Source organism: Heterocephalus glaber, unplaced genomic scaffold, assembly GCF_053883595.1.
Source record: "Heterocephalus glaber isolate CG9 unplaced genomic scaffold, H.glaber_assembly_v1.0 deba00001687, whole genome shotgun sequence".
Lineage (NCBI taxonomy): Eukaryota > Metazoa > Chordata > Mammalia > Rodentia > Bathyergidae > Heterocephalus > Heterocephalus glaber.
The window spans coordinates 19,636,860-19,653,759 of NW_028258412.1; the positions used below are offsets into that span (position 1 = coordinate 19,636,860).

General features: G+C 44.1%; 1 protein-coding gene across 4 annotated transcripts in view; it reads right to left on the reverse strand.

Moving 5' to 3' along the window:
* Ptpn11 (protein tyrosine phosphatase non-receptor type 11) overlaps positions 1 to 14,363 on the reverse strand; it is a 92,098-nt gene extending 77,735 nt beyond the window's left edge. For 3 of the 4 annotated variants that reach the window (XM_004843764.4, XM_087198463.1, XM_087198464.1), the window contains exon 1: positions 14,129 to 14,360. In XM_004843764.4, coding sequence (XP_004843821.1) covers positions 14,129 to 14,142 — 14 coding nt within the window. In that variant the 5' untranslated portion in view covers positions 14,143 to 14,360. Of the gene's footprint in view, positions 1 to 14,128 lie in introns of all 4 variants that reach the window. The other variant, XM_087198465.1, reaches the window with a different exon arrangement.
* Positions 14,364 to 16,900: the final 2,537 nt, after the last annotated feature.

Here is a 16,900-nt window from a genome sequence, read left to right on the forward strand (position 1 = left end):
CTAGTATTCAATAAATCATTAATACCCTTTATCTTGAATCCTATCTTGCCTGGTATCTGTTCCAACCAAATTCTCTTTTACTGATGTTTATTTGACTTATCCTTTGTCATTCTTTGTATGTTGATTTATCTTTTCTAAGTAGAACACAGATTTTTTTCTTTTAAATTCCACCTGACTCAGACATTAACTGGGGAACTTAATCAATTCTCACTGACATCTTACGTTAGATCTCACAGCTGCCGGTGGTTTTCAACTTTCAACCTTTTGCTTTCCTCTGTCTTTTGCTATTTACCTACTTCTATGATTTGCAGGTATGGACCTTGTTCGTACTTACGATAACATTCTAATTATTTTTAAATCATAAGGATGGGTATTTAACATTTCAAAAATATTCTTAAGCTTACAATTATCCGTTATAGAAGGGAGAAAATGTTTGTGTCCTCTGCCTGGACTGTGAAGAACTGCCTGCTGTAGCTCTCTCCCACCACGCCCCATCCTTAGTCTACACTAACCCAAATATCGCAGTAGTTGCCGCATTTCAAACACTCTCCCTGCCTGGGTCCCTTTAGCTGCTTAGCTGCACTTATCAGAAGTAACCACTGGGGCTGGGGGTGTAATTCAGAGACAGAGGACTTGCACTGCACAGCATGCATGAGGTTAAATTCAACTCCCAGCCCTCCCCAGCACCCCTCACTCCCAAGAAGCAGAAACTGCGCTTAGAGCAGTGTCTAGAACTAAGAAATGTCAGGGTAGGGAGTGCAGCTCAGCAGTACAGCACTTACCTAGCCACAAGGCCCTGGCTTCAATCCCCCGTATGGGGAGGTGGGGGTCAGGTGTGGTGGCAAACACCTGTAATCCCAGCTACACAGGAAGCTGAAGCAGGAAGATCACCAAGTTCAAGACCAGCCTGGGCAATTTAGTGAGGCCTTGTGGCCCCCCAAAATCTTTTTACATGGCTGGGGAGGTAGCATAGTGGTACAGCAGCCCTGGGTTCAATTCCTAGTATTGGGGTTAAAATAAAAGACTATCTTATGCATACATAAGCTTATGTATGTGCACACACACACTTCTCAGTTGATGCCCACCTGTGGGAAACAATACACATACACACAGGGTTCTCCTGATCCACAACCAAAAGGTCTTCGTGTATCACTACACTTTCTCAATGGCTACACAATATTCTACTGTACAAATGCACTATCCATAATCTAATCCTCATTATAGGATATTTATGTTATTCTTCGGTGTTTGTTACTACAAATAATGCAGGCTAGCCATATGTAGTGGTGCATGCCTATAATCCCAGTATTCTGGGAGGCTGAAGCAGGAGGATCTCAAGTTCCAGCCTACCATGACTTAATAAGACCCTGTCTCAAATTTTATAAAACATCTGGGGATATAGCTTTGCAGAAAGGCCCTGGGAACAATCCTCAGGAAGGAAGGAAGGAAGGAAGGAAGAGCAAGCAAGCAGAACCCATCCTTGACAATCATCTTTGCACACATTTATATATGCAAATTTCTAGAAACAGAATGCTTTACCTAGATATGTAATTTTTCATTTTGACAAGTATTACCAAACTGCCTCCAGAAGAAGGCATCTATTGGGTAGGAAATCCCATTTTCTCTCACTTTTGCCAGTATTACATATATTATCAGACTTTTTAACTATCTGACTAATGGAAAATGGTAGCATTTCAATTTACATTTCTTTGTAAGAACCATCACTTTTTCATGCTTTTAGATCACTTATTTTTCCTTTCCTGTCAGTTTGTCATCACCTATTTCTTATTAATTTTTTCCTTAATGATTGGTAGGAGCTCTTGACATAAACACAAAATTATCCTTTGTTATAAGTGTGGCAAATAAATGTCTTAACTTTTTTCCATTTTTACTCTGTGCTACTTATTCCTACAGAAGTTCATCTCTGTGTGGTTAAATTTATCAGATTTTTCCATTATAGCTTCTGGGTTTTCTGCCATGCTGAGAAACTAACTTAACCCACAGCACTGTTGAGTGATGGAAATAAATTAACATGTAAAATATTAGCACAGGAAAAAAAATGCTTAGCATGAACCAACCTGCAGCATTGCACCTTTGGAACTAGGAACTTTGTTTTTAGTCGGAAGAAAATTCTTACAATAAAGTTACAGATTTTAACTGAGTCCTATGAGATGTGACCCTCACTGACCCATGCTCTGATGGCCTCTCCAATTTCCTCAAATGTGTCCCACGTGGCCTTTGCACGTGCTTCTCCCCAGGGGCCCCACAAATTCCCAATCATCCCTTCTCAATGCACCCCATGCCTCCCCGGGTGATATAGAAAGCTGTTCCAATCACAGAGTTAATACCACCGCCGGGTTAAAGGGTAGACCGAAGTTCCATGAAGGCAGAAATATGTCTGTTTCTTCCTCAGTGACCTCAAGGCCCTAGCAAAGGGCTATCACAGGATAGTACTGCAGTTCCTTAATATCTGTCACTAGAAAGGAAGGAAGAGCAGCCTGAGGATGAGCCCGTTGCTCCTCTATCTGCAGTTTCACATCTCAAGCCTGGGTGGAATCAGCAGAGACTCAAAGATGCCTCCTCCTGCCTCGCAGGGCCAGAAAGAGGCGGACACTGCTGGCAAGGGCTCTCTTCAACTGGCCCCAGTAGGCCCTTATTTGACAGAATAAAATGGCTATTGTTTCCAGTACACAGTAATTTCTTACCCAATTTATGCAGCTGAAGAGGAAACTTTTCCCTATCTGTATGCTACTTTAGGAATTTTGTAAGAATCTGGAAAGTGAGCTGGGCATGGTGGTGCACACCTATAATACCAGTGCTCTGGGAGGCTGAGCCAGGAAGATCACAAGTTTGAGCCCAACTTGGGCAACTTATCAATTTAGCAAGACTCTATCTCAAAAGAAAAAGTTTTTTAAAAGACCTGAGCATGTAGCTCAGTGCAAAGGCTCTAGGTTCAATCCCCAGTACCACAAAAAATAAATAGCTGGTTCAAGCCCCAGTACTGAAGGGGGTATTAATATGCAATTACCAAACAGAATAGCAATGGAAGTTGAAGAGTGGTGACACACATCTGTAATCCAAGCTACTTGGGAGGCCGAGACAGAAGGATCACGGGATGAAGCCCAGCCCGGGCAATTTAGAGACTTAACTCGAAATTAAAGAGGGGAAATAATAAAAAAGGACTGGGCATGCAGCACACGTGGGTGTGGCACAGTGCTCCTGAGTTCAATCCCCAGTACCCCCTTAAAAAATTAACAATAGATCCCTGTAATCCCAGCACTTGGGAGGCTGAGGCAGGAGGAGCACTCTTGAGTTTGAGGCTCGCCTGGACTACATAGTGAGTTCAAGGATAGCCTGAACTGCATGGTGAGACCCTGTCTCAAAAAAATTATCCCGGGGCCGGGGATTTAGCTCAGTGGTTTCCTAGCCTGCTGCACAAGCATGAGGACCCAAGTTCAATTCCCCGTTACAAAAAAAAAAAAAAATCTTTCTCGGGCCAGGGATTTAGCTCAGTGTTGCCACCGCCTGCCTCACAAGTGCAAGGTCCTAAATTCGATCCCCAGTACCAAAAAATAAAAAAATCTTTGGGCCGGGCATTTAGCTCAGTGGTTTTGCCACCTGCTGTGCAAGTGCAAGCACCCGAGTTCAATCCCTGGTACCAAAAATAAAAAAACAAAAAGATCCCCAGGAACCCCCCCCACAAGAAAAACTAAATAATTTTTTAAATCTTGTAAGTTAAAAATTTTAAAATAATATATAAATTTTTAAACTTAATTATAAAAATAAATTACTAAAAAAGGGAGTCTCTCTTGCCTGGTGTGATGGCACACACCTGTAAGCCCAGCAACAAGGAGGCTGAGACAGGGGTCGACAGTTTGAGCCCAGTTTGGGCACTTAATGACCTGGTGAGACCCTGTCCCAAAATAAAAACAGGCTGGGGATGCAACTCAGTGCAAAGGACCTGGGTTCAATTCCCATACTGCAAATAATAATAACTTCTCTAATGCTTATATTAGTATACTTTTTTTCAGCAATCATGAACTGGCTCTGACAACAAGAAAAGGTATATTGGCCATTTAGATGATATCTGGTTAAAAAATCAGAGCCACATTTGCTGAATGCTTTGCTGTACGCCACTGCGCAAAGCAGATTGAAGAAATCAAATTCTTGGGCTGAGGGTGTAGCTTGCCTAGTTAGCATGCATGAGGCCCCGGTACCAAGGAAAATAATGATGATGATGAAATAAAGCAAAGAAATCAAACTTTTAACCAAAACCGGGACTTGGAAGTCAAATGGTCTCTAAGTTCTCACCCTGGCTCACTTTGAAAACTAACGCTTTCGTGCCGAGGGCTGGAAGACACCCACCAAGTAGCTTCTGCAGCTGCAGGTGAGTGAGACCCAGTAAACAGCACCAGCACCTCCACCCATCAGATCAGCAGGAGATAAGGCCAGTGGTCCTCTCCTAACCCCTTTATTAAAGAAACTGCATTATTTCAATAGCAACTTATAATTATACCTATCCTGTTATTAAGAGCAAACCGATGAGAGTGATATTTTAGGGGGAAACCAGCATTTAGCATGCGGGCTGGACAGAGGGAGGGCTTAATGAGCATTAGTTTTCGGTTGTCAGGATTATCATTATAGGTGGATGCACACAACATCGAGAGTTCTCAGGCATAATTATGTTAGTTTCACGTGGGCCATTTTGACATGTGTCCTTTAAGTTACACGGCCTATGCATACCCTTACCTTCTTCATGGCGCTCAGGCTGCCTCCACATTATTTCAAAGAACATATAATTAGAAATTGCAGTTTCATGGCCGGGGATTTAGCCCAGTGGTTCCGGTGCCTGCCTCGAAAGCACAAGGTCCCAAGTTTGATCCCCGGTACCAAAAAAAGAAATTGCAAAAAAATAAAAAATAAAAAATAAAAAGAAATTGCAGTTTCTCAGGCATCTGACACAATAGGAATCTTAATTCCTAATCCACAAACCAGGGGCCGGGGATTTAGCTCAGTGGTTTCGCCTCCTGCTGCACAAGCAGCAAGAGCACAAACCAAACAAACAAAAACTGTAACATAAATGTACCTATAATACCTGAAAGGAGAGCAAAGGCAAAGCTTTAAGATTCCATTTGAGTTTATGAACTAGGTATTAATACAGCGGATTCAGACAGGAAGAAAAGAGATAAATTTGCAGTCCTCACAGTGTATACAGTGGGGACTAAATCAATGGGCTGTTGACTGAATTTTGAAGGGCATAATGATAAAAAGCACTGAGGAAGGCTGTGGGTGCCTCTCAGTGGGAAAGCGTGTGTTTGGCACGTGTGAAGCCTTGGGCTCAATCCCTGTGCAGCCAAAAGATAAAATGAACCGTGAACAACTCTGAGAAGGGGCAGGGAGGAGGAAAGTGAGCCTCTTTCTCTTGCTCAGTCTAACATCTGCCAATCCTGCGGGTCCCTGCCAGTCTCTCTGACCCAGGCATCTACTAGCATTCTCTATATTTGTTAAGGATCTCAGCTCATAATGTGGCTCAGGTGGATCCCGTCCATCCCACGGAAAGACTTACACACACACACCCCACCATCAGCACTTCAGGACCTGTGCTGAGTGGGCCTGGAGACAGGGAAAACAAACTGCCTACCTGCTCGGGTTCAAACTCCTAAGGCCCTGACTGGGGCGGGGTGAAGCTCTTCGGTGGAGCGCTGGCCTGGCATGCATGAGGCCCTGGGTTTGATCCCCAGTACTGCAGAAAACTAAAATAATAAAATGCTTAAAAATAAATAAATCAATCCCTGATTCATGAGTACAGATTCTGCAAAAGCTTTGCTCTTTGAGGCTGGGAATTTTCTTATGTCAAGTGAGTTTTTTAAAATGCTGATGAGACAAATGGAAAATACAATGATGCTGAATACTTCATTTTATCTGCCCATCTCCCTCCCCCAGGGATGTGGGGAAACAGGCCAGCAGGCCAGTGATTTCAGGAACTATTTCTCAAGGCTGCTGCAATCAGAAAGTTTAGGCTAGGGGTCCAACGTCTAATTTCAATTTCTTGTCTACATATGGAGTGATCCCAGAATATCTTTCTTACCTCACACTCTAGCAGAATTATCTGTTCCTCTGAGGAAAATGTTAGAATTTGCTATTTTCTGCAGATTACAAAAATATTCATCTTTTCTAGTTAAATCTGTAATATTCTACAGGAAAAAGATAAACCATGAAGAGAGTCAGTCAATAGGGATAAGTATTCAAAGTAAGAAGCTACAAAAAAATCGAAAAAGCCAGCCATGGTAGTTCAATGCCTGTAATCCCAGCATTTGGGAAGCTGAGGCAGGAGGATCAATTTGTGCATTCAAGCCTAGCTTGAAATACACAGCAAAATCCTGTCTCAAAAAAAATTTTTTAACAAAAGCAAAAAAAAAAAAAAGTAGCAAAAGCAGCTTTTGCCCGGTAGGAGATAGTTGGTACTGTGCAAATCACCATCCCCTTGTGCAGGCTCCTTGGTCAGCATCTCTGCCCTGATGATGGAGCAGCGAGGGAAACTTACCTCCCACAGCTCTTTCCACAAACTGCTGCTACCCTACTTCAAAGCCTCTCCATCACTCAGCTCTCTGAACTGCTTCCAGCAATCCTGCCAGAGGTGCAGCCAGAGGATATTTTTAAATAGATAAATTCGTGTTACTCCCCTGATCACATCTTACTACGGTTTAGCACTACTCTCAAAACAAAATTCAAGGGCCAGGGATTTAGCTCGGTGGTTTTGCCACCTGCTGTGCAAGTGCAAGGACCAGATCACTGGTACTAAACAAACAAACAAACAAACAAAAAACACTCTCATTAATTGAAGATACTTTTGGGCCAGGGATTTAGCTCAGTGGTTCCGGTGCCTGCCTCGCAAGCACAACATCCAGAGTCTGATCCCTGGTACCAAAACAACAACAACAACAACAACAAAACACAATCTAAACTCCTCTCTGCTGCAGCACACAACAACGAAGCCCTTAATCCCTGCAGAAGCTGGGCACGGAGGCACACACCTGTGATCCCTACACTCAGGAGGCAGAGGCAGGAGGCCAGCCTGAGTTACATATCATCTCCAAAAAGAACACAAAAAAACAAAAAACAAAAAAAAATGAATCCTTGGGGCTGGGAAATTAGCTCAGTGGTTCTACAGCCTGCCTCAAAACCGCAAGGTCCTGAGTTCAATTCCTGGTACTTAAAAAAAATCCTTGCAGAGGGCTGGGGTGTAGCTCACGCAGCTACTCAGGAGGCTGAGGCAAGAGGATTGCAATTTCAAAGCCAGCATGAGCAACTAACTTGAGTGAAGTCCTCTCTCAAAAGAAAAACTTGAACTTGAGTGAAGTCCTCTCTCAAAAGAAAAAGGGAATGGGGGTGTAGTTCAGTGGTTGGTGCTTACCTAGCATGCACAAAGCTCTGGGTTCAGTCCCCAGCACCACAGAAAATAAAACGGACTTTGTATGGTATGTGTGTCTATGTTTGTATGTATGTACAGACATATACATTACTTGTGTATATACAAACATGCACAGTGTATACGTGGCTATGCGGTATATAAATATATTCCACACACAGTATTCTATACCAATACATTTCACATTTCAGTTGCATCTATCAAACTCACTTTACGCAGGCATGAAAATCTGTCCCTCTCTGAACTCAACGCCCCTTGCAAATGTGGACAGCCTCTTTCCCATTCCAACGCTGCCAATTTCAAATGTCACAGTAATGAACTAGGCTGCATTTTTGGCCATTTGAATCCACTTCAGGTGCCCCAAGCCCTAGTGTGACCCACAATTCCCACCGAACCAGATAAACACCAGTATTTGTCTTTCTTTTCCTTAAAAATGTCAGCAGTGGACGGTGAGCGCTGTCTGTTTCCCAAAGGAAAGAGGAATAAGCTCAGCATCCCTATTGTTCGGTGGTTGCAAACAAAGTACAGCAAGGCCTGCTAGTCAGATACAAATAGGAGTTGGCTCCGCTCTTGCAGGGTCCTGTGCGACTCAGTCTTCACACTGGCTGTGCACAAGAAGGGAGAGGAATTGCAGCAGAGGCCTGTGCATGTGAGCAACGCTGGCCACGATCCTGGCCTTAGGTCGGGACATGACACCAACAAAGACAACCCAGTTTCCACTGGGAAGGCACAGAACTGTTACCCTTCAGCGAGGCAAGTTTATTTACTCCCACAGGAGATACACACAACCACCAGGAAGAGCCCGGGACAGTGTACTTGACCTGCCACAGATAAACCAAGCTCCATTTTCTGACCTCTTAGTTCAAGCCACTGTATGTTTCCTTCAGGGGAACAAAAGCAAATGGAAAGGAGACACCAAATGCTGAAGGAGACAGAGAATACAGGCAGTTCTGTCAGCTGAACAGGGCACAGGAGGGCATACCGTACAAGCAATCTCAAAATCTAAATTCAAAGTTACGTAGGGAAGGGGCCGGGGATTTAGCTGTCGTTTCGTGGCCTGCCTCGAAAGCGCAAGGACCCTAGTTCGATCCCCGGTACAAAAAAAAAAAAAAGTGGGCTGGATATTTAGCTCAGTGGTTTCCCCACCTGCTGCGCAAGCGCAAGGACTTGAGTTCGATCCCCAGCACCAAAAAAAAAAAAAAGTTATATAGGGAAGTCCTGCTCAATGCCTGTTTTTGTTTGTTTGTTTTGTTTCTTTTTTGTTGTTTTTTGGGACAGAGTCTCACTAGGAAGCCCAGACTGGCCTGGAACTTGCAGCAATCCTCCTGCCTCAGCCTCCCAAGTGCTGGGATTACAGGCATGTGCCACTATGGCCAGCTCAATCCCTTAGTTTCTCTGCCTAGGATGCTGACAGATATCAGAACACTGAATATACCAAAATTTTACTTACTGAATGCATACAAAAATCTAAACCTGGGGCCGGGCATTTAGCTCAGTGGTTCTGCCGCCTGCCTCGCAAGCACAAGGACCTCAGTTTGATCCCCGGTACCAAAAAAAAAACAAAACAAAACACAAATCTAAACCTGACAAATAGGAAATACTGCAGTACTTCAGCAAAACAAAATTCAGAATATTTGTTCTGCACATGTAGGCTCATATTATCACCTCCTCAGGGAGACCTTAAACTCCCTATCAAAAGTAATTATAAACCAGACAGTGGGGCCCAAACCCAAAATCCCAGCACTCTGGGAAAGTGAGGCAAAAGGTTCTGAAGTTCAAGCCCATCCTGGGCAACTTAATGACTTGGTGACACTTTGTCTCAAAATAAAAAGGGCTGGGGATGTAGCTGAATGTGAAGACCCTGGGTTCAATCCCCACTACTAAAAAAAAACAAAACAAAACCCACAAATTGTATTCTCCCCATCCTCACATTTCTGCAGAACTCCACCCACCCAGCATTTATTACTACCTGAAATTATCATATGGATTCATGTTGAGTGCTTGCTTCAGCAGCACATATTATAAAATTGGATTCATGTTGATTCTCTTTCTCACTCATGAAAATCGGAATCTTTGCCTTTCTTACTGCTTTTTTTCCTACCCAGCTCGATCACTACTTTGCAAATGAATTAATATTAGGTTCAAAATAGTATGAAAGGGCCAGGGACTTAGCTCAGTGGTTTCGCCACCTGCTGCGCAAGCGCAAGGACCTGAGTTCGATCCCCAGTACAAAAAAAAAAAAAAATAGTATGAAAAAGAAAGTAGGGCCAGGAATCTAGCTCAGTGGTTCTGGAAACTGCCTCACAAGCGCAAGGTCCCAAGTTGATCCCCAGTACCAAAAAAAAAAAAAAGAAAGAAATTAGACGAACTAACACTCAAGACTTATTATAAAGCTACAACAGTTCAGACCATGTGATCCTGGCATAAGGAAACACAAATAAATCAAAAGACATAATCAAGTCCAGAAACAGATCCGTACATAAAAGGACAACTAATTTTCAACAAATGTGCAAACTCTCTGGAGAGAGATAGTCTTTTCAACAAATAGTGCTAAGCTGTGAGGGTGGCACACACTTATGATCCTGCCACTCTGGGAGGCTGAGGCAGGAGAATCACAAGTTGAAGCCCAGGGCTGGGGATTTAGCTCAGTGGCACGGTGCCTGCCTCACAAGTGCAAGGTCCTGAGTTCAATCCCTGGTACAAAAAAAAAAACTTGAAGCCCAGCCTGGAAAATTTAGTAACTTAGTGAGATTCTGTCTTAAATTTTTTTTTTTAAATGTTTAAATAGTGCTAAAACAAATGGATATCCGTAAGAAAAAAACAGGTGCCTAGCATGGTGCTGCATGCCTGTAATCCCAGCATTTGGGAGGCTGAGGCAGGAGGGTTGCCACAAGTTCCTGAGCTTCATAGTGAGTTCAAGACCAGCCTGGACTACACAGAGAAACCCTGTCTTAAAAACTTAAGAAAGGAAGAGAGGGAGAAAGGGAGGGATACTTCATTCCATGTGCAAAATTTAATTCAAAGTGAATTATAAATCTAAAATTATTAAACTTGTAGAAGACAACAAATACTTGAGCCCTTGGGTTAAGTTCTCTCAGAAATGGTACCAAAAGTATGATCTGTACAAAAACAAATTGATATGGGCCAGGGATTTAGCTCAGTGGTTCTGCCACCTGCCTCCCAAGTGCAAGGACCCAAATTTGATCCCCGGTACCAAAAAAAAAAAAAAAAGAAAGAAAAAACAAATTGATAAACTAGACTTCATCAAAATTAAAAGCCCCAGGTATCCAAGCACAGTGAAAGCTGGGCATGGTGAGACTCACCTATAATCCCAGCTACTCATGAGGCTGAAGCAGAATAAAGAGTGCAGGGTCAGCAAGAGCAACTTTGTGAGACCCTGCCTCAGAATAATATAAAAATGGTTCGGGATGCAAGTCAATGCTAGAGCGCTTGGCTAGCAGGTACTCTGGGCTCAATCCCCAGTACTGCCAAAAAGAAAAAGACAACACAAGCCACAGACTAGAAGAAAATATTTGCAATTCTGACATTTGTATTCAGATTCTATAAAGAAATCTCCATAAGAAAACAAACTAGAAGCTGGGCTGGTGGCACATGCCTGTCTGTAATCCTAGCACTTGGAAGGCTGAGGCAGGGGGATTGCTCTGAGTTCAAGGCCAGCCTGGACTATAGAGCATACCTGGCTCAAAAGAACAAACAAAACAAAACAAAATCTAGATTTTTTAAAACAGGCAAAAGAGGGCAGGGGATTTGGCTTAGTGGTTCCGCCACTTACCTTACAAGCACAAGGACCCGAGTTCCATCCCTGATCCCTGGTACCAACAAAAATAAATAAACACGCAAAAGATTTGAGGGCTGGGAATTCAGCGCAGTGGTGCCGCCTCCTACCTTGCAATCACAAGGTCCTGAATTCGATCCCCAGTACCAAAAAAAAAAAAATATTTGAACAGACACATCAACAAACAAAATATACAAAGCCAGACGTGGTGGCACACACCTATAACCCCAGAACTCAAGAGGCTAAGACAGGAGGATCATGAGTTCAAGGCTTCAAGGCTGGCCTATTCTGAACTATACAGCAAGACTCTCAAAAAAAGAAAGCAAATATATAGATGACAAATAAGCACATAGATAATCAATATTACTATTGGAGAAAATACAAATTAAAACTGCACTGAGTTACCATGACATATCCACTAAAATTAAAAAGACTGACGATACCAAGTGCTGGCAGGGATATGGAGAAACAAGCCACTTTTTAAAAAGGTTGGCAACTTCTGAAAAAGTTAAATGTATAGCTACTATATGATTCTGCCATTCCATTTATAGCTATAAACCATAAAGAAATGAAATTGTGTATCTACACAAACACTTGTACACAAGATTTCAGAGCACTTATTGTTTGCAAAAGCTAAACTCTGCAAACAACCAAATGTCCGTCAACAGCGGATGGATAAACAAACTGAGGTATATCTTATAGTGGAATACCATATGACTAAGCAATAAAAACTAACAAACTATCTGACACACAGATGAATCTCAGAACATCTGTGCTAAATATAAAAAGCCAAGCAAAAAGAGTACATCCTGCTTAATTCCATTTACACAAAAGTCTAGGAAATGAAAAATAATGTATAATAACAGAATCAAAACAATGGTTGCCTGAGAACAAGAGGGATTATAAAAAGGCACAAGGAATCTTCAACCGGCTTGATGGATATGTTCATTATCTTTAGTGTGGTGATGGTTTCCCAAATGTATACACGTCAAAAGTAATCAAATCAGCCAGGGACAGTGGGGCACAACTGTAATCCGAGCACTCAGGAAGCTGAAGCAGGAGGATCACTGTGAGTCTGAGGCCAACCTGGGCCATACAGTGAGTTCAAGACCACTCTGAAAGACACAGCAAGACCCTGTCCCCCCAAAAATTCATCAAATTGTACACTTAGATATACGCATGTTTACTGCATGTCACTTATATCCCAATGAAGCTGATTTAAAAATCATAACTGCCGATGATGTTTTCATTTCATTTCATTTGTAACCTGACTTTTTAGGTGGCACACCATTCATTTTTTATAATAGGTAAGATGGACCAGGGCTGGAGGGGAGAAGGAATTATTCCATTTCAAACTGTCATCTTGACCACTTGCTGCTTTGGCTATCCCTACACTTCCCTGCTTCTAAACTAACAAGCTGGACAATGTAGGGTCTATTACTACCCCTCTCCCCACCCCCTGCCCTCAGTCTTTTTGTCTCCTAAAACAGCAGATCCTTACTTGTCTGGAGGAGCAGACACAAGGAACAAAAGGCTCAATGACTATTTGACAGATTAAAGAACAGACAACTGTTTTATTTAAAAGCTCCCTAAAGAATTACAACATTTGAGGCCATACACTGTTCTGTTGAAATGCAGTTATATATTACTCAGATCTGCAAGCACTTGCCAAGAGACCTGTCCAAGTTACTCACTTCCTATGAATTTTCAGTTGTCTTTTTCCTCCCCTTTTTTGTTATATGTCCATGAATGAATAACAAGCAGGTGTGCTTTAAGGAAACATTTCTAATATTTTGAAAAGTCTCTCATTCAAATAGTCCCAACAGCTTGAACTCATTTTTCTAATGCTCAAGAAGATGGGCATAGCTGGACAATCATGGAGAAGAACAGACAAAGGGTCTTATGTGTGAGTCTATGTAAAGAGTGGTGACACAAAATAACAGGCTCATTATCTGAAAACCAGAGGTCACACTAGTGTTTAACAACAAAATTAAGGCTTACCAATGATTAGCAATAGTTACATAAAATAATAACAGCAACATGGTGATTAACATGGCAGATCCTGGGCTCCACTACTCATTGGCTGAGTGACACAGGGCAAGATGCTTAACTTCAAAACGCAGGTTACTCATCTTTAGAACGAGATAATAGTACTAGCCTCATACGATAGTTGTGAGGATTAAACGTGTTTGGCTCCTGGTAAGAAACAAGTAAATGCTCGCTATGAGTCGTATTATTACCCTGAACTGCCAAAGGATCTCATTCTCCCTTCCCTCCCACCTCCCAAAGCGAAGATCGCAGAGGAAGGAAATACTTCTTAGTGGCTGCAGATACCGTCAGTTTTTCCATTTCTAGCACGTGAGGGGTAGGGGGAAAGGAGATGCAAAGGGGTACGCAAAGGGGTACACAAAGGGGTTGGGGGTCCTGGGTGAAGTCCCCGAATGCGCGCCCACTGCTGAGTGACCAGAGCGACTCGCTGTCGCGGCCCGGCCCCGCGCAGCTCCCCTCCAGCGTCCCGGGCCGAGGAGCCTCCCCGAGTGCGCGGGGTTATTTCAGAATCACCATGAGGCAATTCTCATGAGGCAATGGGTCAGGAATGCGGCGCCGAGCCGGGCCGCTGGCGTCCGCAGTTCTCGGGGCCGCTCTACCTGCCCCCGTCCAGACGGGCTTCCCCGGGGCTCCGGGAGCCGGAACTCGGGGAGACAGGAAATGAATGGGGACCCGCGGGGTGGGGGAGCCATGGGCCTGGGGGGCTCAGGAGAGCGAGGGGTGGGAAGGCGCCGACCTCCCATCCGGGACCGGAGTCCAAAGCCCGGCCAGGGCGCCCCCTCCCGGGCAGGGCCGAACAGACGCGGGGGGGGGGGGCGGGCCAGGGCCCAGCCGGGCCCCTCCGGGCTTCTCACCTCCGCGATGTCATGTTCCTCCCGCCCTCCGGCTCCGCGACCGGCCCGCTCCTTACTCAGGCTCCGCTGGACCCGGTCACATCGGGCTGGCCCAAGGGAGGCCCGCTCGGGACCGGACGGGGGCCAGAGCCAGCTGGCCGCGCTCAGACCCCCCCTCCAGGCCTGGGGATCCCAGAGACTGTGCAGCCGCCCCCCAAACCCGGGTCGCTCCTCCTCCCTCCCCGCCCCTCTCGCCGGCGCCACTTGACGTCATCAGCGCGACGCCCGCCGCCGCTTCCTGCTTCCCGTCCGCAGGAGCCCAGCGGCCCTCGCACGTAGTGGTGTTCTCAGCGCCTCCGCCGCGCAGTTCCCGAAGCTCTGTGCCTCTTTCCTTTAAACCCCGGCTGCAGGGTGTGAGCTTCGCGTTCAGCATCTCACGCGCTGGGTCGGGCCCCTCCCACCCTGTCAGTTTCCATCTCCGCGCCGACTGCCATGTCCAGTTTCATTCATTTCCTTCCACACATCGCTGGGCCACTTACTAGCTGTGTAGCCTTGGGAAAGTGACTTAATTTCTCTGAGCCTCAAGTTCCTCCACTCCTTGCTTCCTGTAAAATAAAGATAACGTAGTAATTGTATTTTCTTTATAGGGTTATTGTGATGATTAAATATGTCAAACGCGGCGCCGGGGATTTAGCTCAGTGGCGCAGCGCCTGCCTCACAAGTGCAAGGTCCTGATTTCGATCCCCGATACCAAAAAAGAAAAAAAATGTCAAACGCTTAGGATTGAGCCTGGCCTATACTGCAAACACTTTGTGATTGTTACCTGTTATGATAAACATCTCTTGGGGCTGGGGGGACAAGAACAAAAAATATCCCATTGGGTGTTTTCTAGTTGTTAGGAACTGTTTTCGACTATGGGTATGTAACAGTGAACAAAAAACGCTTGTAGGAGGAGGTACAGTAAACTAGATAAATTTTCTAAAAATTGATTGATTTAGGGGCTGGGGAATTTTGCACAAGGTCCTGAATTCCATCCCCAGCACCGCAAAACAAATTGATTGATAGAATGGCATAAATGTACATATATGCTACACAGAGATATAAAAGGCTAAAAGAAAAGGGCCAGGGATTTAGTTCAGCGGTTCTGCCACCTGCCTAGCAAGCATAACGTCCCGAGTTCGATCCCCGGTACCAAAAAGAAAAGAAAAGACGAAAAAGGAGAGTGAGAGTACAGACAGTACTCCTCTTTCTCCTTGATAGATATGCTTCTTTTCTTCTCTTTTTGGTACCAGGAATTGAACTCAGGTCCTTACGCTTGCGCAGCAGGCGGCGAAACCACTGAGCTAAATCCCTGGCCCCAGTGGCTATGTTTCAAAACCCCTAGTCGATGCCTGAAACTTCAGATAGTACCAGACCCTATACATGCTGCGTTTTTCCCTATACATCCATGTGATAAAGTTTAACTTGTGAGTTAAACACAATAAAGGTTTAACAAAAAAAAAACAATAGACTGTTGTATAAGCTCAATGCTTGCTGTGGCAAAACATTGCTATGAATTCGGAAAACATTTTCTGTTCGTGTCTTCACCCACAAATTTAATGCCTTTTCCTTAACAAGGCACTGAACATGCACTGTGACTGTAACTTTAGCAGTTTGAGAATTTCTCTTTCCTTCCTCACAGTCTCACAGGCAGAAGATTCACTCTTACATCTTTGCAACCTCTGCATCTAATTTCTTTTTCTTATTAAGGTGAGAACGTTCACCTTTTTCACTTAAAAGCACCATTATAGCTTCTCTTTTGTGTATCCAAATTGCCAGCATCATGACTCTTGCATTCAGGGCCGTTATTAAGTAAAAGAAGGTCTAATGGAACAAAGCACTGCAATACCTTGACACAGTATGCAATTTAAAACCTATGAATTGGTTATTTCAGAAATTTTCCAAATAATGTCTAGAGATGACAGTTGAGGGTGGGGGTAGTGGGACAAGTATTCACTGAAACGGCATTTGGGTAAAAACCTGAGCCATTTAGTAAAATACCTGAGCCTACCCTGGTAGCACATGCCTGCAATCTACTGGGGAGCCTGAGGCAGGAGGATCACAAGTTCAAAGCCACCCTGGGCTACATAATGAGTTCAAGACCACCCTGAACTACGAAACAAGACACTGTTTATCATCATCATCATCATCATCATCATCATCATCATCATCATCATCATCCCAGCACTGGAGGCTGAAGCAGGAGGATCCCAAGTTTGAGATCATCCTGGGCAATTTAGTGAAACTCTGTGTCAAAACAAAAAAATAAAAAGGACTAGGGGTGTTGGGAGCAATGCTACATAATTCTAGGGAAAAATCATTTGGTTAGCCTAGTTCTCTTGCCTACAGCCCAGCTACAGAATAACTCCAGTTTGGCCTCTGGTCACAACTGAGACTTCAGTGATCCAGTGATGCTGTGATTCTCCAGGACAAGAAACATCCTGGGAGAACAAACATCTGCTCAGTTCCTCATTGTTCTTGGACTGTTAACATCTTGTTTACCCGAGAGGTACTGAACTCTCTGCAAGCCTTTTGTTACACCTTGTTTATCCCAAAGTGAACTACTGAACTCTCTGCAAGTCATTTGTTACATTTGTTTCTCCCGATGTACTGAATTCTCTGCAAGTCATTTGTTACGAGGTACTGAATAAAAGGTGTTGTAAGCTGGGGGCTTTTGTCTTTGCCGCCCAGAGCAGCACTGATCAGACCCAAAGCTCAGCTTCTTCTGAGTCTCATTTTTCTACCTTTCCTGTA